Source organism: Pelobates fuscus, chromosome 9, assembly GCF_036172605.1.
Source record: "Pelobates fuscus isolate aPelFus1 chromosome 9, aPelFus1.pri, whole genome shotgun sequence".
NCBI classification, from domain to species: domain Eukaryota; kingdom Metazoa; phylum Chordata; class Amphibia; order Anura; family Pelobatidae; genus Pelobates; species Pelobates fuscus.
In genome coordinates this window covers 120,867,608-120,895,183 of record NC_086325.1, presented here as the reverse complement: position 1 = coordinate 120,895,183, position 27,576 = coordinate 120,867,608, and the positions used below count along the sequence as shown (strand labels likewise).

The following is a 27,576-nucleotide window of genomic DNA, read 5'->3' as shown; positions in this document are numbered from 1 at the left end:
CTTCTTTAAGAGAGACAGTTTGCCTTCAAGATCCAAATACTTTTGTCCCTCTATTATACGAGCTCAAGAGGTGCATTATAGCTTATAAAGAACTTCCTAGCAATTAACCCCTTCCCGCCGTTACGACGTGCTATGCCGTCACGGTTTAAGTGGGCTTTAAAGCCGTTGTGACGGCATAGCACGCCGTAACGGCTTTAAGCCCTGGAGCGCCCGGGATACTTACCTTCCCAACGCTCCGGGAGGACTGCCTCACAGCCCAGGCAGCCCCCACACGGCAAATCAGGCCCCCGGGGGCCATGTGATCGCTCTCAAAGAGCGATCACATGGCCCCCTATAGCTGGCTGTGGATCTGCCAGCAGGGGGACTGTCTGAAATATCAGACAGTCCCCCTGCTGGTGGGAAGTCTAAAAAAAAATTATTAGACATGTTTTAAAATAAATCAAATGTATTTTCATATATATATATATAATATAATATATATGTATATTATATATATTTAACGTCATACATAGTGTATTTTAATACTAATATAAGTACATATATTAGTATTAAAATACACTTAGAATGACGTTACATATATATAATATACATATATTCTATATTATATATATATATATATAAATACGTATAATTACAATAATAAATAAAATAAAATATTGAAACAAAATTTAATATAAATTATATATACATATGTAATTTCATTCTAACTGTATTTTGTTATTAATATATATATATATTGGTAACAAAATACACTTAGAATGACATTCTATCTATATATAAAATGGAAATAACCACAAATATATATATATATATATATATAGATAAATACATATAATTACATAAAATATTACATTAGTATACACGTAGAATTTAAATACCTATAAATGCATATGTATTAAAATTCTACGTGTATATTTAAGTAATCTTTTAACATAATTAGGTGATTTGATTAATTAAAATTTGATTGACATGCCTGACAACACAGGGAGAAAGTGCAGATAATTTAATTTGCAAGCACTATATTTGACCCTGTAACTCTCCAAGACAACATAAAACCTGTACATGGGGGGTACTGTTTTACTCGGAAGACTTCGCTGAACTCAAATATTAGTGTTTCAAATTGGTAAATTGTATTACAACGATGATATTTTAAGTAAAAGTGACGTTTTTTGCATTTTTTACAAACGAACTGCACTTTTATGGACTATATTATTGTTGTAATATGTTTTACTGTTGTAAAACACTAATATTTGTGTTTAGTGAAGTCTCCCAAGAATAACAGTACCCCCCATGTACAGGTTTCATGGTGTTTTGGAAAGTTAGAGAGTCACATATAAGGCTTGCATTTCATTTTTTTTACATTTAAATTTGCCAGATTGGTTATGTTGTCTTTGAGAGCGTATGGCCCAGGAATGAGAATTACCCCCATGATGGCATACCATTTGCAAAAGTAAACAACCCAAGGTATTGCAAGTGGGGTATGTCCAGTCTGTATTAGTAGCCACTTAGTCACAAACACTGGCCAAATATTAGTTTTTTGCTTTTTTAACACAAAAACAAATATGAACGCTAACTTTGGCCAGTGTTTGTGACTAAGTGGCTACTAAAAAAGACTAAACATACCCCACTTTCAATACCTTTGGTTGTCTACTTTTTCAAATGCTATGCCATTATGGGGGTAATTCTCATTGCTGGGCTACCACACCGTCTCAAAGGTAACATTACCAATCTGGCAAATTTCTATTTGAAAATGGAACGTTCTATATTTGACCCTGTAACTTTCCAAAACACCATAAAACCTGTTAATGGGGGATACTGTTGTACTCGTGAGACATCGCTGATTACAAATATGTGCATTTTTGTGCAGTAAAACCTAACAGTATTATGACATTCACAGCTAAAATGTCAGACGGAAATACAAATTTTTTTAAAAAATCTTATTTTCTCACATTTTTTTTAAATTTTATTCATAATGAATTATGTTCCATATATGAATAGTTAATGGTAAATTAAAGCCCTGTTTCTCCTGAACAAAATGATATATAATAAGTGTGGGTGTATATAATTTGAAAGAGGGGAACTACGGTTGAACAGACATGTAGCGCAAATTCTAGTTTTTGTTTACGTTTTGTTTTGATCAGAACGTGCACTATTGACTCCGGGGTTAAACAATGTTCCAATATGAAATGTGTAAATAAAAAAATAAAAAAATATTATATTAATTGCGGATGGACAGATAGAACTCAAAATAAGTATATAATACAGAAAATCAGTACAGTACATCAATAGTAAAGGGGAATACATTTGTAGAAAATACACTGTAGACTGTGTTTTTTCTGTGTGCAGTGTCATTGTGTTTCTGAATATATATATATGTGTGTGTGTGTGTTAAGGTGTATGTATATTTGTGTAAGTACGCATGTGGCAGTGTATATATGTATGTGCATACATTCCAGCAAACACCTACACTACATGCAAACATATTCCTGCACGTTAAACGCCAAAATTATATATAAACACACCCCTTCGTTTCAATACCAATACTATAAAAATACACAAAAGCACACCTGCATTTAAAAGTCAACACTACATACAAAAACACACCCATGGATTCAAATGCAAACTCTATATACAAGTAAACCACTGCATTCCAATGGCAGCAGTCAATACGAATACACACCTACATGTATACACATACTCTATATTTAAAAAAAAAAAAACCATGCTTACATTCAAATGCAACCCTGCAAGGATGGGTAAATTATTGTTTTTTAGCTGGTTTAGCATTATGTGCGTTATAAAGGCCGGTGAAATAGCTCAGTGGGCTAATGCATTAGCAGAATCTGTTCTAACCATTGGGTTGCAGGTTCAAATCCCGGCAGGGCTGACTCAGCCCTTCAGCCTTCCGAGGTAGATAAAATGAGTACCATTAAATTGGGTGATAGTAACAACCCCTGGATGTTGGGCTAAGGTAACATCCCCAGGACGTACTTGGAAACCAGAGTAATCTGAATGTACCTTTCCTGGTTAAATACTTTATTATTATATGACAGATAGGGACCTTCCTTTTGGTCACCCTTGCACTATTGAGGGGCCCGAAACTATTTCCTGCACCATGGCACTCTCTACATTAATTCCACCAATCTGTTTTTTTTTAATTCATGTATATTGAATTTGCCTACCTTTTCCTCCACTCCTTTCTGACAGCCATCTTTATGCACCTTGGAGTATGCTCTCAGTTATCCCACCCAATTTAGCAAATTTACCAAACTATTTAGCAAATGTTGATTGCATGAAAGAAAGTGCTACTGGCAGAAAGAACACATATGGAGTAGGTGTATATACATATTAACTATAACCCCGAGGAAGGAAAGTTTAATGAAGACATTTCAGTCCAGCACAAACCTTACCCAAACCCCAAGTCATGTGGCACTTGCACATTATCAGACATTACTACTTAAAATAAAGATTGCTGGTAATTTACCTTCACAAGCCATTCTAGCTATTTTGAAAAATGTGCACCACCCACAGTGCGCAGTTCTCACCTGTATATCCTGTGGCACAGTCACACTCATACTGGTCCACCAAGTTAACGCAGGTGCCATTGTTTTGGCAGGGTTTGGATGCACATTCATTAATATCTATTTCACAGTGGTATCCTTGGAATCCAGGCACACAGAAGCAGAGGTACTTATTCACCTTGTCCACACAGATTGCCTCATTTCGACATGGGTTTGATGCACATTCATTTACATTGACCTCGCAGTGTTGTCCTGTGTAGCCAGGTTTACACAGACATGTGTAGCTCCCAGTTTGTGGCATGCAGGTACCATTATTCTTGCATGGATTCTGTGTGCATGGAGGCATCACTTGTTCACAGTTTGGCCCACTGTATCCAGCTTGGCACTTGCAAATAAATACATGGGCAAGGGCTGTACACTCAGAGTTTGGTAATGAACATGGGTCAGTGTCACATCCTGTATTTGTGCAATTAAATCCAGCATTGCAAGAGCACTGGTACTGTGAATACCCAGGAGTACTATGACATGTGTGGTTGTTTGGACACCCATAGACTGCACATGCATCATGAAGCATGGCACACTGTGGTCCAGTGAAAGCAAGAGGTTGTGTGGTACAGTTACAGGCAAATCCATCTTGAGTATCCTGGCATGTGCCTCCATTCTGGCATGGGATCGATATACAATTTTGTGCAAATCCTGGAGGTGAAAAGAGAACATTTGTCATTAAAAACGTATAAATAATATTTTGAACAATGAGTAGGTGGAACCAGAATACCATGCATATGAGAAACTCAGGCATTGTGGAAAGGTCTTGGGATTGATGGACAAACGAAGAAAGAGAAATCAGATTAACAAAGACAGATTAGGGCTCTTGTATAGTTTTATCACACACCTAAAATTTGATATGTTGTCAGGAGGTACATGTATAGTGCTGCCCAGTTTTATAATCTAAATTGTGGTCTTGCCTATAGAATCCCAGCAATAGTTTATTAAAAGGACACTATTAGGGTTGCCACCTTTCTTGGTGAAAAATACTGGCTGTGCTAATTTGCATAATTAATTATGCATGCATTACATTACAGGATGTAAATCACAAGGAGTGACATAAGAGAAAATTCATTAAAATCACCCAAAAACTACTTACAGTTTGATTATATAGAGTGATTGCTCCCACTGTTTCCCTGTCTCACAGCGCAGTGTTTTTATGTTTCCCAGTGTTCCCTAGTGTCCTTATCTCTCCTTTAGTGTCCCCGTGTCTCCCAGTGTCTCAGTGACCGCTAGTGTCCCAGTATCCTCATGCCTCTGCGTGACCACTGTCCCCATGTCTCTGTGTGCCCCTGTGTTACCTGTTACAGACTGCCCTTCCATTTGTCTCCCTCTACCCCTCACTTACCTGAGCTGCTGGCTGGAGTCTCTGGGCAGAGCGGTTTCCCCACAGACCAGTGAGTAGAGAGAGGCAGGGAGAGAGTAGCTGTAACTTCCTATCCCTGTCTTGCTCCACACACACACAGTGCCACCTACTGGCCAGCGCCGGTATTTCATCTTCTCAGTTGATACTGATAAAAATACCTGCATTTGTATTGTCGGTATTATTGCAATAACGGCACCGGCCAGGCAGACCCAAATACCGGTGGTGCCGGTAAAATACCGGCTAGGTGGCAACCCTAGACACTGTAGTCACCAAAACAATGTTAGTTTTGGTTTATAGATCATGCCCCTGCACAGGGGTCAAGATTCACTCCCCGCCCCCCCCCCCCCCCCCCAAAAAAATGATACGCTTGTATGCAGGGGCTGAGTAAGGGCACGGGGCTGAGGAAGAGGGACAGGGGCTGAGGAAGAGGGACAGGGGCTGAGGAAGAGGGACAGGGGCTGAGGAAGAGGGACAGGGGCTGAGTAAGGTGGACAGGGGCTGATGCTCGTGTGCAGGGGCTGAGTAAGAGCACTGGGCTGAGTAAGAGCACTGGGCTGAGTAAGAGCACTGGGCTGAGTAAGGTGGACAGGGGCTGAGGAGGGGGACAGGGGCTAAGTAAGTTGACAGTGCTGTGGAAAAGGGACAGGAGCTTAGGAGGAGGAGGGGGGGGGGCATGGGCTGAGGAAGGTGGCAGGGCTGAGGAAGAGGGACAGGAGCTTAGGAGGAGGGGGGGCATGGGCTGAGGAAGGGGGCATGGGCTGAGGAAGAGGACAGGGGCTGATGAAGGGAGCAGGGGCTGATGAAGGGAGCAGGGGCTGATGAAGGGAGCAGGGGCTGATGAAGGGAGCAGGGGCTGAGGAAGGGAGCAGGGGCTGAGGAAGGGAGCAGGGGCTGAGGAAGGGAGTAGGGCCTGAGGAAGGGAGCAGGGCCTGAGGAAGGGAGCAGGGCCTGAGGAAGGGAGCAGGGCCTGAGGAAGGGAGCAGGGCCTGAGGAAGGGAGCAGGGCCTGAGGAAGGGAGCAGGGCCTGAGGAAGGGAGCAGGGCCGGAGGAAGGGAGCAGGGCCTGAGGAAGGGAGCAGGGCCTGAGTAAGAAGACAGGGCTTGAGGAGGGAGACAGCACTGAGTAAGGGGACAGGACTTGAGGAGGGGGGCAGGGACTGAGGGGGGGGGGCAGGGACTGAGGGGGGGGGCAGGGACTGAGGGGGGGGGGGCAGGGACTGGGGAAAGGGACTAAGGAGGGGGACAGGGCCTTAAATAGGGAGACAGGGACTGAGGAGGGGGACAGGGACTCAGGAAAGGGATTAAAAACAAACAAAAAAAACTAAAGTGCCTTCCCTCCTCCCTGAGGCTTACCTTGGGCCAGGAGGGGTGGGACAGGATCTGGAACCTGCAGTCAGTGGAGTAAGCCGGCCTCTCCTGATGATGTCAGGAGGAGGGGGCGTGACTTCCTCTGCTCCCCAGCGGTCTTGTGAGAAGAGCAGAGAAAGTCACGCCCCCTCCTACTGACATCATCAGGAGAGGCCGGACGACTCCACTGACTGCAGGGGGAGAGGTGAGTTTAAAAATCCGAGTCCCCAGTCAGAGGCAGGGGATTCGGATTTGTGCTCCCCCCTGCTCTGGCAGCCGCTTGTGCCAGCCCTGGGTCCTGCAGGTCTAGTAATGGGAACGGCGTTCCTGCTGTGGAAAAAGTGCAGGAACGCCGTTCCCACGCGTTCCTGCAGGACTCGAGCCCTGCCCCTGCAGTATCACTGCTCAATTCTCTACCATTTAGGAGTTAAATCACCTTGTTTATGCAGCACTAGTCACACATCCCTGCATGTGACTTGCACAGCCTTCCTAAACATGTCCTGTAAATAGTAATCTAATATCTACACTTCATTCATTGCAAGTTCTGTTTTATTTCTAGTTTCTCAACTACTGCTCTGTTAATAGCTTGCTAGATGCTGCTGCAGCAGCCTCCTGTATGTAATACAACTTCAATTTACACAGCAGGAGATAAAAATATTTAAAGGGACACTCCAGGCACCCAGACCACTTCAGCTCATTGGAGTGGTCTGGGTGCCAACTCCCACTACCCTTAACCCTACAAGTGTAATTATTGCAGTTTTTTTAAAACTGCAATATTTACCTTGCAGGGTTAAGTCCTCCCCTAGTGGCTGTCTATTAGACAGCCACTAGAGGACACTTCCTGCTTCATAGCACAGGTTTTCTGTGCTAGAGCGTCGCTGGACGTCCTCACGCTGTGTGAGGACCTCCAGCGTCGCTCTATTCCCCATAGGGAAGCATTGAAATTCATTTTCAATGCTTTCCTATGGGGTGCGCTAATGCGCATGCGCGGCATTGCCGCGCATGCGCATTAGGTCTCCTCGGCCGGCGGGCGAGATCAATCTCGCCCACCGGCCGACGTAACCAGAAGGAGGAGCGGCGGGGGAGGAGGAAGCAGCGACGTGGGACCTGTCGCTGCCCCTGGTAAGTGACTGAAGGGGTTTTCACCCCTTCAGCAACTGGGGATTGGGGGGTGGGAGGGAGAGGGACCCTCCAGTGCCAGGAAAACGGATTGTTTTCCTGGCACTGGAGTTTCCCTTTAAAGCTACATCAGAATGAAACTGAAACCATTTTTTTCATGCAGGTTTTGTGAGTCACAGCCAGGTAAGGTGTGACGAGGGATGCATAAACAGAAACAAAAGTGATTTAACTCCTAAATGGCAGATAATTAAACAGTGTAACTTCAGAGGCAAGATGTATACACCCAACTACTTAATTAAGCTGTTATGGTGACTATAGTGTTAACCAATATTATTTTCTCAGTATATATAGATTCTACATACTAGCAGGCACGATTCATCATTTACCCCAACAGCATGTGCAACATAAAGCTGTCTGAGATAACACGGCTAGGTGTTAAAAAAAAAATAGGAACCAGGTTTTAATTAGGATTAAAAAGGGAACTGCCAATTCACTGCAATTTAACCCATTGATTAAAAAAAAAATATATTTGTTTTTCATGAGATGACATTTTATTTTAAATTCATATTAAAGATTTTTCAAATTGCATCATAATCCAGTACAAGCAGGGCCGGACTGGGAAAAAAATTAGGCCCGGGCATTTTTCAATCAGAGCGGCCCCCTAAGAAGGGGGCGGGGCCAGAGAGGGTGTGTTTTGTCATCACTAATGACAAGCACGCCCCCTCTCAAAGTGAGCATGTTGGTTCAATGCGCAGAGCCCCGCTGAAGAGTTTTGGCATTAGAAAAAGGCCCTGAATTTGTTCTGCGCAGCGCAAGCAAATTTAATAACATGCTTGCACTGTGTTTGCTTTTAAATTGTCTCTGGTGTCTCCACAAGTGGGGTACCAGAGGACAAAAGGGCCAGGAAAGTGTATGGTGCAGGTGTTTGGAGCCTGCTTGTGGGATTGCGTGTGTGTAGAGTGTGATGTGGTATTGTGTAAATAGGTCAATTTAATTTGTGTTTGTGGTGTAATATGTGTGGCTAGGGGCTGTAGAGTGTGTGTATAGGGGACATAGTGTTATAGGGGATGTAGTGAGTGTGTATAGGTGACGTAGTGTGTGTAGGGATTGTAGAGAGGGTGTGTAGGAGATCTAGTGTGTAAAGGACCCAGAGTGTGTATAGGAGATTGTGTGTGTGTGTATGTGTATAGATGATTAAGAGTGCATATAGGGTAAGGGATGTATGTATCTGGATCGTAATGCGTGTAGTGGTGCAGTGTGAGGGGTGCTGTAGTGTGAGTGTGTATGTATATATATATATATATATGGACGTATTGTATGTGTGAGGGCGCAGTGTGGGTGTATGTAAGAGGGGTGCTGTGTGTGAGGGTGTTTTTATCTGCCGTCACATTATAGGTTTCTAATTTTCTTTGTCTGTTAACTCACTGAGGGTTATTTTATATATTGTGTGAATATATATCCCACTAAGGGATGTATGTGTCTGGAGTGTAATGCGTGTAGTGGTGCAGTGTGAGGGGTGCTGTAGTGTGAATATATATATTTGGACGTATTGTATGTGTGAGGGGTGCTGTGTGTGAGGGTGTTTTTATCTGCCGTCACATTATAGGTTTCTAATTTTCTTTGTCTGTTAACTCACTGAGGGTTATTTTATATATTGTGTGAATATATATCCCACTAAGGGATGTATGTGTCTGGAGTGTAATGCGTGTAGTGGTGCAGTGTGAGGGGTGCTGTAGTGTGAATATATATATTTGGACGTATTGTATGTGTGAGGGGCGCTGTGTGTGAGGGTGTTTTTATCTGCCGTCACATTATAGGTTTCTAATTTTCTTTGTCTGTTAACTCACTGAGGGTTATTTTATATATTGTGTGAATATATATCCCACTAAGGGATGTATGTATCTGGAGTGTAATGCGTGTAGTGGTGCAGTGTGAGGGGTGCTGTAGTGTGAATATATATATTTGGACGTATTGTATGTGTGAGGGGCGCTGTGTGTGAGGGTGTTTTTATCTGCCGTCACATTATAGGTTTCTAATTTTCTTTGTCTGTTAACTCACTGAGGGTTATTTTATATATATTGTGTGTGTATATATATATATATATATATATATATATGTGTGTGTGTGAGCGAGTGTGCTGTCTGTCTGGGTGCGCTGGGTGTGTCTGGGGAGGCTGTGTGTGTGTCTGGGGAGGCTGTGTGTGTGTCTGGGGGGGCTGTGTGTGTGTCTGGGGGGGCTGTGTGTGTGTCTGGGGGGGCTGTGTGTGTGTCTGAGGGGGCTGTGTGTGTGTCTGAGGGGGCTGTTAGTGTGAGGTGTGAGTATGATTTTTTATTTAAATATTTTTTTATTAATAATAATAATAATAATTAAAAAAGGTTATATCCCCTCCCTTCTTACCTTTAGCCTGGGAGGGGGAGGGGAGCCAGTTATCCATTGAGGAGGGTGCCGTGCTGCCATGGAGGGTGCTGCCATCCTTCCCTGGTGGTCCAGTGCTGAGAGTGAACTCTAACCTGCAGGCTAGAGTTTACTCTCGCGAGATCTGAGCGTTGCCGCGGTAACCGCGGCAATGCTCAGACCTCGCGATTGGACCCGGCGGAGCTGTTGGATAGAGCTCCGCCGGTCCTCTTCTCCCACCCTCACTCCTCAGCCGGCGGCCGCCTGTAACAGTGCCTGTGGGCCGGTGAGGGAGATCTTTGATCTCCGCACCGGCCCATGGAGGCACACAGCAGGGCCGGCGCTCGGATAGCGCTGGCCCTGAAGGGGCTGGCAGGGGAGATCCTGGGATCTCCCCTGCCGGCCTCGGCCCCACGGCCATCACGGCCCACCGGGCATTTGCCCGGTATGCCCGATGGCCAGTCCAGGCCTGAGTACAAGCAAGGCAAAGCCAGGGCAAACATTGCAAATGAACAGAAAAACAACAATTGCCAAATTTCTCCTCCTATTTTTGCAGACTGCCAGGTGAAAAAAAACAGAAGTTATAAGAATGACTGACGGAGCTGCGACAGAGGCACTCAATTGCAAGATCTCTACATTTAATTTTTTGCTAAGTAAACATAATATTAAAAATCCTGGGAAGACATTATTCCCCTTAAAATTTTAATTTTAATAATAAAATAGTTCAAAGAATGGGGAAACAGGTAGAAAGATATTAGCCAGTGGAGTCCAGCTTCTGAACATCCTGTGCTTTCTGCTAACAGGAAAACCAAAGAGGTTCTGTAGTAGCTGAGGATTTATCACTCTAATTAATATGCTGAGCTCACCCCAATGCAGCCATGTGCTCCCATGCATCATACTGTTTTCTAAAACATTTCCTTGCCATTATCCAGGAGGTTATCATGGCCACCCTCCTTGGATGGATATTATTTTATATTTACAAAAAAAGTTATTGGATATGATTTTTTAAAATCTGATTTATCAAAACATAATTGGTCGATCAATTATTATTATTATTATTTTTTTTTAAATTCTTTATTTTTGCAGTGCAGATCAAGAACAACATACAGGCGTGAGGTACCCCGACGGCAATCCTCAGGCAAACGTGTAACATTTAGAACAATGGGGTGAACCGCAATGCATGCACATTTTTATATTTTTTAAGTCAAAACTGTGAAAGCGAGGAGTAGAAGCCAAGTAATGATGTTTCAGTAGATAGGCAAGAATATATCACTGTTTTCTGTTGGTTACGAGGCAGGTAAGTGGACAGGGTAGTGTCCTGAGTTTTAGAAAAGCATAAGAGAGTCTTTGTTTTGTTCACAGGTAAATGTTATCTAGTGGTCGTAAAAAGGTAGCAAACTAGGCAGGTTTTACTAGCTGATATGTAACTTTGAAAAATTAATATGTATGATGTAAGGTAGAAGTGCAATATGCATAATCCGCCCACTTGATAGTAATGGGTTACCCTCTTGACTGCAATATGTCGTGGAGCATTATTTTACCAATGTAAGGCAATACAGCCCTGTCAGTTAATATGGAGGACTGTCTGGGTCCTGGCATGAATTAGCGGTATGCAATTAAGAAACATAGGGGACAGAAATTGTATGAGGGAGTCCAGTCCTACTGGCCGCATTTCTACGTCTGATAGGCAAATAAACTATTAAAGGGTAATAACAGGTGAAAACAAGATCCAGTTTAAAGGGGAGCATATCCAAGCGTGTCCCTCCCGCGCTGGCGCGCCTTGTCGCTACTCTATACTTTTGCTGATATGCATGTTAGGGGATATCTTCCCTTTACAAGACGTTCATGCTTGTGAAACGTATGGTATGCGATTATGGGGTGCTAAGCACTGATTGAACATGCTAAGGGAGGTTAAGTAGGTACTGCCGGAATTTTACACGTTTTGTTCCAAAATTCAAGCCTATCTTAGTTAGCTAAGGAGATAAGGCGTCAATTCAGATCTCCCAGATGGAGGAGGGCTTCCTTAAACTTATATAACGTAAAAAATAAAAAATAAATAAAATATATATATATATATATATATATATATATATATATATATATATATAGTGAGGGATAAGGAGGAAATGTCCGCTGAGATGACTGAAAAAGGGGGCTGTCTAGGCTGCTAAATTTCCACTACTGTTGAGATAGGTGTATTCCGCCTTGACCTGATAAAACATGTATAAATTAGCATGTGGTACCCTGGAAGTCATAAGCATGAGACCCAATGAGGGGTTGCCTGCTCAGTTATCTCATTTCACCTCGGCTATTGGGATATTTGCACGTCCTTAAAGTGTAATAGACAGTCAAAGTTATAAGGCTGGTCAAACATGGCTAGCTGTTTAGGTAAAGGACAAAGCTGGGAAGGGCCAGCTGGACTTGTGAAGTATAGGTAAACATGAGATTACAAAAATGCAAGTTACAGGCCAGTTAAAAGATAATACCTCATCTGTAATAGTGCTCATGAGAGGAGACCACAGGTTGTACCGCTGGACAGCATGATCTCGCATCTCGGGGTGTGATTAAAATATAAGGAACCAAAGTAGTCTTAATAAGCATAAAAATAAAGTTTTGCCATAACGTAGGAGAAGGAAGTAATGCGGCTTCTGCCTGTGCAGGTGGCAACACTGTGTAAACGTTAGGCCCGATGCCAGGCTCAGCCTATTCCAGTGGTTGTCTATAGCAAGGTGTCGCCACGTAAACAGGCAGAGCTGGCATATGGCCAAGCTAAACGTGTAGGTCTAGGCTATTATCCAAATTACACGAAAGGGTACCGGCTTGGCAATAATAATAGAGCTGTAGTAGTAAACACAGCCACTAACAGTTAATATAACGCTATTCATAGGTAGTGGCACAGGAAACAATGCATTAAACACGTGTTAGAGGTATCGGTAACTTTCATTAACAATGACGTTCTCGTTCGGGGTTGCAAAGCTGGATAACCCACAACAGTCCATCAATGTACTGTCACAATTTGGGATATATTATATTATACCACTCCAGACGGTGCATTCTCCAAAGCTCGGTGGTCCCGGTGTAGCGTTCACGAGGTGGGTGCGGCTGGGTTAAGACTCTGAGTGTCCCATAGTCTCTACGTTGTGACAATTGCATAGGCCTCTGGAGTGGAGCTCTGGGGTATGAACGGAGCGATCCGATCTGGATCCCAAGTATGGGTGCGGTCGGGGGAGCCCGAGTTGGCCGGCTCCGCCAGTGTTAGCAGATCTTGGGATAGGTTCAGAAGCCGGAGGAAGGCCGGGGCGTCCCGTATATCTTGGATGCTGTGTGTGGTCGTCCCTCTTGTGACCGATAGAGTCCTGGGAGGTTGCCACCTATAATCTATTTTGTGGGCCCGGAGGAGTAAGGTGAGAGGTCTGAGCGATCGGCGCCACGCCAAGGTGCTGCTGGACAGATCCGGGTACAGTGAGAGTTCCATGTTCTCAAATGTGAGGGGAGTCTTGCCTCTGAAGGCCGAGAGAATCGTTGCTTTGTGTCCGCTGTTACGGAGGCTCATAATGATATCCCTCGTAGCAGTGTTTGGTGCGTTTGAGGGTTTGGGGATTTTGAAGACCACCTCTGGGGTTATCGTGGCATGCCGTCCCTGTGGCAGGGTTGTGAGTAGCATGCGGTCGATTAGTTTTGGCAGTTCGGCTTCGGCGATGTCGTCAGGAACTCCCCTGATTTTTATGCTAGAGGCGCGCCTGGCGTCCTCCAAAGTCGCGAGGCGCTGTTCGTATTGCCGGTTCTGGTGTTCCAGGCCTTGCACCGTGTGTTGTAGCACGGAGATTTCCTGGGCTTGGGATAGCGATGAGCCTTCTAGTGCGGAGATGCGGCCTGTCAGGCCTTGTAGGTCTGCACGAAGCGCTGAGACTTCCTCGTGGAAGCTATTTTTCAGGTCCGCCATCATCTCCTTCATAACCGCCACGGTGAGCGGTTCTGATTCTGCCCTTTTACCATGGTGTTTTGTCTGCCACGGTGGATCAGGGGGTTGCAGATATCCCCCTTCCTCCTCATCGGATAAATCCTCGGAGAAGTCCGAGCACCCTCCGTGTTGGGCCGCCATGTTGGCCTCAGTGGCTCCGCGTGCGTGCATCCACATTTCCCCGATCGTTAGTCCCGGGGTGGGCTTGTGTGGTACCGTTTTTTTCCCCCTTTTTCCCCATTAGGTCTTGTGGTGTGTGCCTGTGAGTTAGAGGGATAAGGGGGGTATTTCAGGCGTTTTTCGCTGTTTGGGGCTCGGAGCTCCGTTTACATGCGTCTGGTTGCTTCAGCATTCAAGCCCCGCCCCCCGATTAATCAATTATTAATAAAAATATTACGAATAAAAATATTAGTTGTAGCCCTAGAGCTTATATGCAATAATGGGAACTGTAGAACTGCTGGACTGTAAAAAAAAAAAAAAACTCCGCTTATAAATAAAAGTTACAGATAAATAGGTTTTAAAATAAATTTTTACATACGATTTTTCACTTTTCTTTTCACATTTTGCTGCATGTGAGGGTGCTTCTTACTTGATTTATTTTGCAGTCTGTCCAAACGGCAAACAAAAACTAATATAATAGATTGTCCTCTCAAAAGCTTGGGCTGTTTGCCTGTGAGGGCCATGGCATTAATAATTTCCATTTGGCAAGGTCTGACGTTTTTTGAAATTACGCTTTAAGGCTGACACAAGAACTGCCTCTGGGAATGTTGTACTAATTAGTGCTGAGAGAGCAGTGAGGCAAAACCAGGGAACAAAGCCCTGGCTTTGTGGGAACGTTGTCACTATGTTTTTGACAAAGGTGCTTCATTGTTTGGCACTTGCAACCCCCTAATAACAATATTGAGACGATATAAACAAACATGAAGGGAAATAACTATGGTTTTACAACTATTACATTGGAGGATTAGACAGTGCTCCTGCAAAAAGCCATTCGTAATGGTGAATGTAAATTCCCTCACAAATGCACATGCATTCATAGTATGTACACTGCATACTTTACTTTATCAGTTTGTTGACTGGCCTAAACCTTTTTTTTTTCCAGTAAAATAGAACGCACTGTATTCGAATCTGGCTAGCAAGTTCTGGTCTCAGCTCATGCTGAAATAATTCAATATTCAGAAGTAAAAAAAGCCGCTACACAAGAAAAGGGAGTTTGGAAACGCATCTGAACTACAGTAAATATAAGAAAATAGAAAGTCATAAAAACAATTTACAATGGAAACACTGAATAAGAGAAACTGTGGTAGTCCAAGCTATGCTATCAAAAGTATGGTCTAACGACTAATTCCAAAAAGGAATCTAAAATAAGAGATGTACATGAGATTTTTTTGCAGTTGTATCAATACATTCCTTCCAACATTGCCAGGGGGTGGAGGGAAGATTGGCCTATAGAGATGTCTCCCAAAAAGATGCATGTTAGCCTGGTGTGGAATGCAGGAGAATCTGACTGGCCGTCTGTTCTTGCATCCCCTCAATAAGTGGCTTATACCTGCAGAGATTTCCAAAACTGTAGCAGCTATAAGCACACACCTACACCCAGGCACATCAACGATGGAAGCAACACATTCCCTATGGCTATACAAACAACTGTACCTCAAAGGGATACGATGGTGCTAGGAATACTACATTGTATTTCACGCACTATAACACCCTTGCAACCCCCTTCCCCACAACCCTACTTACCTGATTCCAGCCCCAATGTCTCTTGGTGCTTGGTCGATACTCTGCTATTTTCAAAGCCACCTGCCGTGGGGGCGCTAATGCGCATGTGCAGCGAACGAGCAAGCTCATTAGGCCCTCACCATATGAAAGCATTTGACTGACACTGGATGTCCTCATGCAGTACACCTAGTGGCTGTGTGATTGACAGCCACTAGAAACAGTCCTAGTCCTGCAAGGCAATTATTGCAGTTTCTTAAAAAACAAAACAAAAACAAAAAAAACATTTTAAAGGGACACTGCCTATGGTGTTCCTTTTAAAGTAACTTTAAAATCAAGATGTCAGGAATTTCCTAATTAGCTTGGAATCTAGGTTTTGTTTTTTAAGCTAGCAAACCTTTTTTATAACAACAAAAATACAATTATTAAATGGACACTATAGTCATCAAAACCACCACAGCCTAATGTAGTGGTTCTGGTGTCTATAGCCAGTCCTTGCGGGCTTTTTAATGTAAACACTGATTTTTTTTAGAAAAAAGAAGATGGGAAGGGATTTCAGTAGCAGATACTGGGTCTGCAGCTGTTACAAGCAGAGCTGAATTAACATAGGAGCTAATGGAGCTAAAACTCCAGGCCCATTGCCCTTGCTGCTTTGGTCTCTAGTGTCCTGCTTCACAGGGCTCCGATGTTGGGGGGCATGGGTTTGGTTGAGAGATGAAAGTGAGAGATTAGCATAGGGTTTGTGTGTCCTGATAGCTGTATCCTTTGAGTTTCCTCCTGCACCACCTCCACCAGATACACAATACTTGGGAGGTATGACTGTTTCAGTGTTTTCTGTCGATTAGATTCTGTAATTAGGTCCATCGTTATTGTCAGTACCAGACTCAATGGGCTCTTAATCAGGCCCTGGTTACAAGCCAATGCTTCATATATCCCAAAGAAAGCATGCATAACAAGTTATATACACATGCTATATGGGGTTATATCTACTACATTGTTATTCATTTGATTATATACTCCCTTAATTTATAGTGTTTTGTAAAAGGTAATTATATAACACATATTTTTTGACTAGGTGATGTATTTTTAAATAAAGCTATTGCATTCTGTGAGACTTGAAGCTGCTGTTTAGTGAATGAGCGAGTTCGCTGGACCCTGTATGTTGTATGAATTGGCCCCAGTAGCACCCTATAATGTATTAATTATAATGAAACAGCAAACATTACTTGTTATAGCCTTTAGTGACTTCCAAAACAAGATTTAAGAATGTAGTTTTTTTACCGCTAACACAGCATTGACGGCATTTACTGTCATAGCTTTTAATAAACTAACTTTTAAGATGTAGCATATTGTCTGTTTAATGTATTGAAACAGTAAACAGCTTTCCATCCACAAACCTAGAGTGGAATGTAACCTCTAGCAGAATTTAACAGAACAACTCCAACATCAAGCATTTGGCAAGATCTGAAGAACATTGAACACTTTTGGAAACCAAAGTCTTTATTTTTCCATTGACCATGCTTAATTTGTACATTCTACTGTTCCTTTAATGTAGACACAAAGCACAGCTGATATACTAGAAGAGATTAGTAGGAAGACATCTTATTTATCTCATGTCATAGCTTCAGACACCAACAAATGAAACATGATACAACTTTAATTTCTTTCAAAAACAACTGCATTTCTGTGTGAACTGAACTTCAAAAGGGGTTAAGAGTGATTTGTAGAGGTTTTGACCCTATAAAAAAAAACATACTTGTATCCACCAGGGCAGTGTTGGTTTTGTACTTATCTTCCAATAGGATATGAAAGGGGTATAATGTATTCAATACAGAACATATACAATAATACCAGTCAACTTTCAAAATATAACCTGCATGTGTTCGGTAGCATGTGATATTTTTAAATAAAGCAGTAAAGAAAATGTCACAGCAGAGTCTGTTAATCAATTTTTAACAACTTAATATCAGGCCAGTCTGCAAGTAAATAATTCATGAAGTGGTTAAAACTTTTTTTTTTAAAGCTGCTCATTAGGTCTATTCTCAAATACTCATTATTGGTATCTATAACCTCTTTGAGAAACACATTTTTATTGGCCTTTATAATCAACACCTAAATCACTAACAAGAAAAGGAAACCCTTTAATCAAGGAATTTTCTAATAACAATTTGAGACAAACCTAGGTTACATGGCATGTGGGGCTGAAATGTATTTTGCCACTTCCCCTTCCCCCGACCCCACACCTCCGAAGTTTAAAAAAAAAAAAAAAAAAGTGTCCCCCTCAGCACCATCCCGAACCACCTTGTTGTGGAAATTACATGCAAATACACATACATAATTACATGTACTTATATTTATCCACACAAATACATACAAATACACACACAAACAAATATACCAAAAAAAAACCAAAAACGGTAATATACACACAGAGACTCATAAACAAGCACACATGGACACAAGCACACACATATGCTTTGAGTCACTGTGTCTAATTCTGGGTAATCAAATATTCATGATTTTCACTTTTAAGAGGCATTTTAACCAAATACTATATTTTACTTTAATACAGCGGTTCCCAAACTGTGTGCCGCGGCGCCCCAGCGTGCACACAGAGGTGCCACAGAATATTTCCCTGGTGCTATGATTATAGCACTGGGGAAACATTACTGCTCGACAGGGAACCGGTAATGTTAGCCTGTCACTTCCTCCCAGCATCCTGCAGGGAGACAGCGCGGGAGGAGGCAGCCGCAGCGTGAGAGTAGAGGAGCATGAAGAGCTCCAGACCCAGGGCCGGCGCCACCTGTAAGGCAACCTAGGCAGCCGCCTAGGGCGCAACTTACCAGGGGGCGCCGGATCCCTGTCCCCGGTGCGCCTCCTCATGCTGCGCCGCCTGAGCGCTTTAACAAGCCCCAGGCGGCGCAGCACTGCTGCATGGAGGGCGGCCGGGTTTCAGTGACCGGCAGGAGGGAAGCGCAGAGCGCTCCCTCCTGCCGGTCTCTCCATGTAGCGTGGCCGGGCGGCGCGGAACCAGGGACAGGAACCTCTGTTTCCTGTACCCGGCCGCCGGCGGACTGAAGGGAAGCGCTCACTGGCCACGCTACATGGGCAGGAGGGGAGGGTAAGGACCATTATGGGAGGGGGGGGGGAATAACGGACCACTATGGGAGGGGGGGAATAACGGACCACTAAGGGAGGGGGGGTGGGGGGGGGATAACAGACCACTAGGGGTGGGGGGGGGAATAATGGACCACTAGGGGTGGGGGGGGAATAACGGACCACTAGGGGTGGGGGGGGAATAACGGACCACTAGGGGTGGGGGGGGGGGATAACGGACCACTAGGGGTGGGGGGGGAATAACAGACCACTAGGGGAGGGGGGGTGGGGGGGGGGGAATAACGGACCACTAGGGGAGGGGGGGTGGGGGGAATAACGGACCACGTGGGGGGGGATAGCGGACCACTAGGGGAGGGGAGGGGGGGGGGAATAATGGACCACTAGGGGGGGGGATAACGGACCACTAGGGGAGGGAGGGAGAGGGGAGGGGGATAAGGACCACTGGGGGTGGGTAAGGACCAGGTGGGGGGATAAGGACCATGAGGGGGGAGGGAGAGGGGGGATAAGGACCACTGGGGGTGGGTAAGGACCAGGGGGGGGTAAGGACCACTAGGGGAGGGGAGGGGAGGGAGGATAAGGACCACTAGGGGAGGGAGGGAGAGGGGGGATAAGGACCAGGGGGGGGGTGGTAAGGACCACTGGGGGGGTAAGGGTCATGAGGGGGGGGTAAGGACCACTAGGGGAGGGGAGGGAGGATAAGGACCACTAGGGGAGGGAGGGAGAGGGGGGATAAGGACCACTAGGGGAGGGAGGGGGTGGATAAGGACCATTGGGGTGGGTAAGGACCACTGGGGGGGGTAAGGACCATGAGGGGGCGGTAAGGACCACTAGCGGAGGGGAGGGAGGATAAGGACCACTAGGGGAGGGAGGGAGAGGGGGGATAAGGACCACTAGGGGAGGGAGGGGGGTGGATAAGGACCCCTGGGGGTGGGAAAGGACCAGGGGGGTAAGAACCACTGGGGGGGGGGGGTAAGGACCACTAGGGGAGGGGAGAGTAAGGACCACTAGAGGAGGGGGAGGAAGGACCACTAGGGGAGGGGAGGGAGGGTAAGGACTACTACGGGAGGGGAGGAGGGAGTAAGGACCACTAGGGGAGGGGTGAGTCAGGACCACTGGGGGAGGGGGGTGAAGGAACACAGGGGGAACGGGGGTGGGAAGGTAAGGACCACTGAGGGAGGAGGAGGGGAGGTCCACTAAGTGTTTGGGAGAGGGAGGACCACTAAGGGGGGGAAGGACCACCAAAGGGGGGTAAGGAGGGAGGACTACTAAGGAGAGGGAAGGAGGGTAAGGACCACTAAGGGGGGGGGGGGAGATTACCACTAAGGGGGTGGTGGGAGTAGGGGAAGGTCTACTAAGGGGTTTGAGAGAGGGAGGACCACTAAGGGGTTTGGGAGAGGGAGGACCACTAAGGGGGGGAAGAGGGTAGTGAGAAGACCACCAAGGGGGGACTGCAGAGGGACAGGGGGCCAAGGGAGAGCACTAAGTGACACACACACACACAGAAACATACAATGCATTCCTACTCACACACAATACATCCCTTACGTTCTCTTACATAATTAATGCACCCCTTACAGAAACACACTGCATTCAATTACATACACAGAAACAAACCTTGCACCCCTTACACACACACACTCACACACACACAGAAACATACAATGCATTCCTTACACGCAACCACACACTACATCCCATATAAAACACACTACATCCCTTACACAAATTGCACACATAAAAAAATCCCCAACTCATGGATGGGCCATGTATGTGGATTTATGGGTGGGCATTGTAGGCGTATGCCCCCTGGGGGCCCAGACCTTGAGCTGTGTAAGGGGCCCTAAAAAATGGAGCTGCTTCCTGTTCGTTAATTGTTGTGAGCACTGTTAAAAACAGTCTCCAGAGAGCCTCTTCTACACCAGTCCTGTGGAGCCAGACTGAGCCCATCATCAGCCTCTTGTCCTCATCTGGTGGCAAGTAGGCAATCCAATATATTATTAGTGGCACTAATCTCTAATTTAACTCACATTAAATGGATACTATAGTCACCAGAAGCACTACAGCATAATGTAGTGGTTCTGGTGTCTATAGCCTGTGCCTGTAGGCTTTTTAATGTAAACACACTGTCTTTTCAGATAAAAGACACTTTGTGAAGACTGGCGTTGGCCCATATGGCAGAGCATATGGGCGGGGCATTGTGATGTCACATGGTGGGCAGGACATATGGGGGGGGCGGCAAAATTGTTTTTGCCTAGGGCGGCAAAAATCCTTGCATCGGCCCTGTCCAGACCCCTCACTCCCATAGCAGCAGAACTCCAAGCCACCCTTCTGGCACATAAGATAAGCTGAAGGGAACAGGAGGGTGGCTGGAGATATAAAAAACAAACAAAAAAAAACACCTTGTGTGTGTGTATGAGTTTGAGTGTGTATGAGCAGGGCCAGTGTTACACAGGCAAAGTAGCATTTTCTGTAACCCACCCCCCTTTCCGCCAGCCCCCTCCCCACCCCCCCCCCCCAAAAAAAAAACAAAGGGGTTGAGTCCACCTCATTCCTGGTGGAAAGAAGCTGTAGATGGGGAAACAGGGGCTCTAGAAGGGGGTCAGGGGCTGTGGTGGGGGATAGGGTATGTACAAGGAGGTACAAGGTCTGTGTGCGGGGGCAGGGGCTGTAGAGGGACACATACACAGGAGCTGTAGAGGGGAGGGAAACAGGGGCTGTAGAGAGGGGGGACAGGGGCAGTAGAGGGGACACACACAGGGGCTGTAGAGGGGGGACAGGGGCTAAAAGGGGGCAAGGGTTGTAAAGAGGGGAACAGGGGCTATAGAAGTGAGGTAGGAGCGTAAAAGGGGGAGCATGGGCTGTAGAGTGGGTGCATGGGCTGTATATTGGGGGTTATGAGCTGTGGTGGGGGACATGGGCTATAGAAGGGAGGGCACGGGCTGTAGAAGGGAGGGCACGGGCTGTAGAAGGGAGGGCACGGGCTACAGAAGGGGTGGGTAGGGGCTGTAAAAGGGGCACAGGGGCTACAGGAAGGGTGGGTGGGGCAGTGAAAGGAGCGCATGGGTACAGAAGGGGTGGGTAGGGGCTGTAAAAGGGGCACAGAGGCTACAGAAAGGGGTTGGTAGGGGGTGTAAAAAAAGGGCACAGAGGCTACAGAAGGGGTGGGTAGGAGCTGTGAAAGGGGAACATGGGCTTGAGAGGTAACATATGGGCTTAGAAAGAAAAAAAAAATCCCCCCACCCCTGAGTCTTACCTGAGCATGGAGCAGAGGCCTGCAGCCAGTGAAGTCGGCTGGCCACTCCTGATGATGTCTTCCACCGCTCTTCTCCCAGACTCCCCAGCGGATTGCAGATTGCGGATTGCTAGGGAGTCTGTAGAAGAGCAGTGGAAGTCACGCCCCTACTCCTGACATCAGGAGAGGCCAGCCGAGATACTGCCTGCTGTGTGATAGCTGCTGGCTGCAGTGAGAGTGAGGTAATGTGAAAAATCCGCCCTCCCCCCCCTCTGGCGGACGCCGCCTTATGGATGCACCGGCCCTCTGTGTGAGTGTTTGTATGTGTATATATATATTTCAGTGTGCTTCTGTGTCTGTGTATGTGCATCTATGTGTCAGGGTGTGTGTTTTTATGTCCGTGTGTATCTGTGTCATGGTGTGGGCATGTATGAATGTTTGTGTGTGTCAGGGTGCATGTGTATCTATGTGTGTATGTGTGTGTGTCGGTGTGTATCTATATGTGTTGATGTCTATATGAATTTGTGTGCATGTGTTGGTGTATTTATATGGAACTATGTTAATGTGCATGAATATCTGTATTGTAGTATGTATGAATGTGCATACATCCAAGCAGTCAAACACCAGCACAACATAGAAGCACACTCCTGCAATCTAACACAAATACTTCACACAAATGTACATCCACATTTAAAAGTGAACATTATATTCAGACACACCCCTCTACTCAAACGCAAACATCACTTACAAACAGACCCCTGTATTAAAACACAATAAATGTATACAAGCACCCCTTCAAACCCCTTCAAACATAACACAACACCCCTTCAAACATAAACACTGTACATTACACTATAGCCCCAGTAAATGCGGCAGCACTATACAGATATACAACCTAGACATTTTGACTTGGGGTGCCTTTGAAAAATACTGAAATATTAAGGGCGCCTTGAACCTTAAAAGTTGTGGAACCACTGCTTTAATACATAAATTGTTGCTTGATTCCTAATATGTTTTATTTTTTCTGCTGACAGCCGTAGATAATTATTCTAGGAATCTCATCTAAATAATACCCTTAGTGTATTAATTTGGAAATATAACTGTTGCTAATGTGTCAGGTTTAAACAAAACATTTCTAGTATACAGATGCACCCAGCCATCACATTACATATTATCACAATAGGGGTGTACTCACTTTTGTTCCCAATGGTTTAGACATTAATGGCTGTGTGTTGAGTTATTTTGAGGGGACAGCAAATTTACACTGTTATACAGGCTGTACACTTACTACTTTACATTGTAGCATAGTGTCATTTATTTTGTGTTGTCACATAAAAATATATAATAAAATGTGAGGGGTGTACTCACTTTTGTGAGATACTGTAAATCCTTATTTTCCTCTATTCACTCCTATCCTTCCTTTATGTCAGCCTCAAATATTCACATGTCTGGCTCTCTCCACACAAGTGCTCCAATCTTCGACCTCTCTCTATAACATGCATGTCAAACTCGCGGCATGTGGCCCACAACTAATATATTTGCGGGCCGCGGCGAGGAAGCACTAAGTGTAAGCTCTCCTTACTCAGCTCCCCGCAGTGATGCCAGCGGTCGGAATATGACGTCACTCCGGCTCCCAGCATCACTCTGTGGCGCGCGAGGGAGCTGAGCAGGGAGAGCTTACACTCAGCTATCCCCCTCGCCGCTTGTCTGTCCCCAGCCTGCACGCCAGCCTGCCCAGCAGCCCCACTAGACCGCAGGTAAGAAATCCACCCAGCTCTACCAAAGGTAGGGAGGCTGAGTGGATTAAAAAAAAAAGTGTTGGGGGGGAAATGTGTGTTTGTGTGTGTGTGCATGGGTATCTGTGTCCATGGCTGTCTGTATGGCTGTGTGTGTATGGCTGTCTGTGTCCATGGCTATCTGCATGGCTGTGTGTGTATGACTGTCTGTGTGCATGGCTGTTTGTATGGCTGTCTGTGTCCATGGTTGTCTGTATGGCTGTGTGTGTGTGTGTGTGTGTGTGTATGTCTGACTGAATGGCTGTCTGTGTGTGTCTGTCTGTGTGTGTGTCTGTTTGTGTGATTGAGTGTGTGTATGTCAGTGTGAGCCTGTGTGTCTGAGTGATTGTGCGTTTCTGTGAGTGAGTGTGTGAGGGAGCCTGTGTGTCTGTGAGTGAATGTGTGTGTCGGAGTGACTCTATGTGAATGTCAGTGATTGTGTGTAAGGGTTTCAAGGAGTAACGGGAGGATCCGCTTTTTTAAAGGTGCAGATGGGGCCATTGGGGGCATACCAGAGGCCGAACTCCGGACACTTCTTGTTGGCTGTTTTTTGTTTTTTTAACAGGGGCAGGGGTTTAGTAGATGTGGGGACTGGGATTTATTAGACGAGGGGGGACTAAGATTAAGTAGACAGGGGGAGACTGGGATTTAGTACACGAAGGCGAGCTGGGGTATAATACACGAGGGGGGCTGGGATTTAGTAAACGAGGGGGGCTGGGATTTAGTAAACGAGGGGGTACTGGGATTTAGTAAACGAGGGGGTACTGGGATTTAGTAAACGAGGGGGTACTGGGATTTAGTAGACGAGGGGGAGACTGGGATTTAGTAGACGAGGGGGGCTGCGGTTTAGTAGAGAAAGGTAGGCTGCGATTTAGTAAACAAGAAGGGGGCTGGGGTTTAGTAGAAATGGGACAGGGGGTTTAGTAGAGTGGGTAGCTGGGGTTTTTTTATACTGTACTTTTCAAAATAAACCTAAGTTTCTATGAAAATTTAAGTTTTAGTTTTTTTGCGGCCCAACCTTGTTTATTTGGCCCTTGCTAGCCTTTGAGTTTGACATGCTTGCACTATAACATTCACCATTCATCCCTGTCCTGTCCTACTTCTACAAAAGTCTCACCTATTCCCATGGCTCCTTTTATATCAAGCATGTCAAACATGCAGCCCACGGGCCGCATGCGGCCCACAATTAATATTTTTGCGGCCCTCCTGCCCTGTGGCTGCAAGCAGCCGCAAGACAGGAAAAATATTTTTCGATTCTTGCATGTCCCGGCCACAAGAGGGCAGAGTGGCTGTCTGTCTGCAGAGCAGACCAGAGTAGCCACTCCCCCTTCTCTCCTGCTCGCAGTGCCAGAGGAGAGTCTGACCTGCTTGAGTAGGGCGGGAGCTGGAGGATGGACAGCGTAGGAGAAGAGGGGCTTGGGGAAGGGGGTCAGTGTATTTGAAGGAAGGAGGGGGCAGTATATTTATTTGGGGGACGGAGGGGGCCAGTGTGGTGGTGGAGGGGGTGGACACGGTGTTTTAAATTGGGGCGGGGGAAGCAGTGTATTAATTTGAGAGAGGGAAGGGACAATGTATTAAATTGGGGAGGGGTGGCAGTGTATTAATGGGAGGGAGAGGGCAGTGTTTTAATAGGTGGGAATGGGGGCAGTGTATTAATGGGAGGGAGGGGGCTGTATATTATTGGGAGGGAGGGGGCTGTATATTTTTGGGAGGGAAAGGGCAGTGTATTAATATGAGGGTATTAACTATTTACACAAAACACCACACGCAATCCCACAAGCAGCCTCCAAACACATGCACAACCTGCTTTCCTGGTCCCTTATGTCCTCTGATAACCCACTTATGGAGACACCAGAAACAAGTCACAAGCAAACACAGTGCAAGCCTGTCATTAAATGTGCTTGCGCTGCGCAGAACAAATACACGGCCTTTTTCTCATGTGAGAGCTCTTCAGCAGGGTTCTGCGCATGGTCTGCCCTGGAAGAGCATTACACCAACGTGCCCATTTTGAAGGGGTGGGGTGAGGTGGGGGAAAGCTTGTCTTTGGTGGTGGCAAAAGCCCTTCTCTCTGGGCTGCTGTTCTTAAAAATGCCTGGGACAAATGTATTTTTTCAGTCCAGCCATGCTACAATGTGGATCTGTGACATAGGCGTGCACAGCCTATTGCATAAGGGTGTGCACCCTAAAGCACAAACACACACGCCGCGTGTATACGTATGTATGAGTGTGTGTGTGTGTGTCTAGGTGCTGTGTGTGAGGGTGCTGTGTGTGTGTGTGAGGGTGTGTGAATATGCTGGTAGTGTGCTGTGTGTGTGTGTGTGTGTGAGGGCGCTATGTGTGTGTGAATTTGTTTGGAGGGATTGTGTGTGGGGGTTGGGGGACAGATTAGGAAATAGCCCCGCTCAGATCTCGCAAGAGTGAACTCTAGTCCTGCAAGCTAGTTTACTCACACTAGGACCACCAGGGATCAGGGATGGCAGCAAGGATCCCCCCTCCCAAGCAAAAGGTCAGAAGGGAGGGGGGATTTTTGCTGCCATCCCTGATCCCTGGTGGTCCTAGTGTGAGTGAACTCTAGCTTGCAGGGCTAGAGTTCACTCTTGCGAGATCTGAGCGTTGCCACAGCAACGCTCTGACCTCGTGAGAGGAACCCCGTGGAGCTGCTGGCAAGAGCTACCCGGGTCTTCTCCTGCCTCCCTCCCTGCCTGTGGGCCTGTGAGGGAGATCTTTGATCTCCCTCACCGGTCCATGGAGGCACAGAGGGCGGGCCGAGGGGACCCCGTGTGCCCGCCTATGATGTGTGAGCTATCTCTCTCTAATCTATCTATCTATCTATCTATATGTATCTTGCCCACTGACACTTACTTGTAAGGTGGTCTTGACCAGGATTTACATTTCTAAAGCATTGTAATTTAGAACAAAATCATCATATCTTGATTCCTAAACACATTTATTGTAATTAAAGGCATATTACTGTGAGTATTATTGCTGTGGAGCTGTGTTATACACTTGGACATGACAACAACATAGAACTTTTAGAAAAGAAGGACTTTCGGATACAAAAGAGGGAGAGATGTATTTGAGACAAAAAATATGAACTGACCCTCCCAAATAAGGACACTTTGGAAGTATGTAAATGTATAATATATACTAATAAAATTAATAAAATGCATACATTGAAATACTAGAGAAGAGGAATTTAAAGGAATTTCAGTTGTGATAAGTGTTTAGGCATCTGTGTGTCATCTCGTTACATTAGCCATGCTTGTGCTATACCTGATGAATAACTCTCCTAGACAGTCTTACTGATAACAGAATGTAAAGCTTCACTTAACATTCCAAACTCTGGACAGAGGGCTGGGGTTATCACTTACTATAAACTGTGGGAACACACCTTCTCAGAATATGGAAAAGGAGAGATCTGGACCACCTTCACACACACATACCAAGACACACATATTTTACATATTGACACAAATTGCTTTCCAATACTCAGGGATCTGCTACCCATATATCACCAACTAAATGGTTTTCACACAGTCACATTCAATTAGAAGGGCTCTGTCACTTCTAAGTATTTTATAAAGATTTAATCTTCATGAAATACTTATGCTCACTGTGTGGGAGTTTCATTGAAAAAGATACCATAAGACAAAGTACGGACTACTTTGTTTTATATAATGCCTGATGTTCACAAAAGTTGACGAGAGGAAGAGGTCCGCTTTGAACTCTTGTCCAATCTCAGCAGCCATCACAAGTGATTGCTGTGGGGTTCAGGCATTATCTTGGTTATTGTGAGATTTAATCTATGGAAGCTCCTGCGATCTTATGGGATCCTCTACAGACCTTGGTGTTGTACTTTCATGACTCCTGGCAGGTGAAGCTCCAGGAGCTACAATGGGTCCCCATAAGAAGATGACGGCAGCTGCAAGGGACAGGTAAATACACCTTCCTTCCACCTTTAGATTCTAAGCGGAGATGTCA

General features: G+C 45.5%; 1 protein-coding gene across 1 annotated transcript in view; it reads right to left on the bottom strand.

Moving 5' to 3' along the window:
* LOC134572988 (protein crumbs homolog 1-like) overlaps positions 1-27,576 on the bottom strand; it is a 210,699-nt gene that overhangs the window by 139,856 nt on the left and 43,267 nt on the right. Inside the window, exon 2 of the mRNA XM_063432343.1 lies at positions 3,546-4,217. Within this exon, the coding sequence (XP_063288413.1) occupies positions 3,546-4,217 (672 nt within the window). The remainder of the gene's footprint in view (positions 1-3,545; positions 4,218-27,576) is intronic.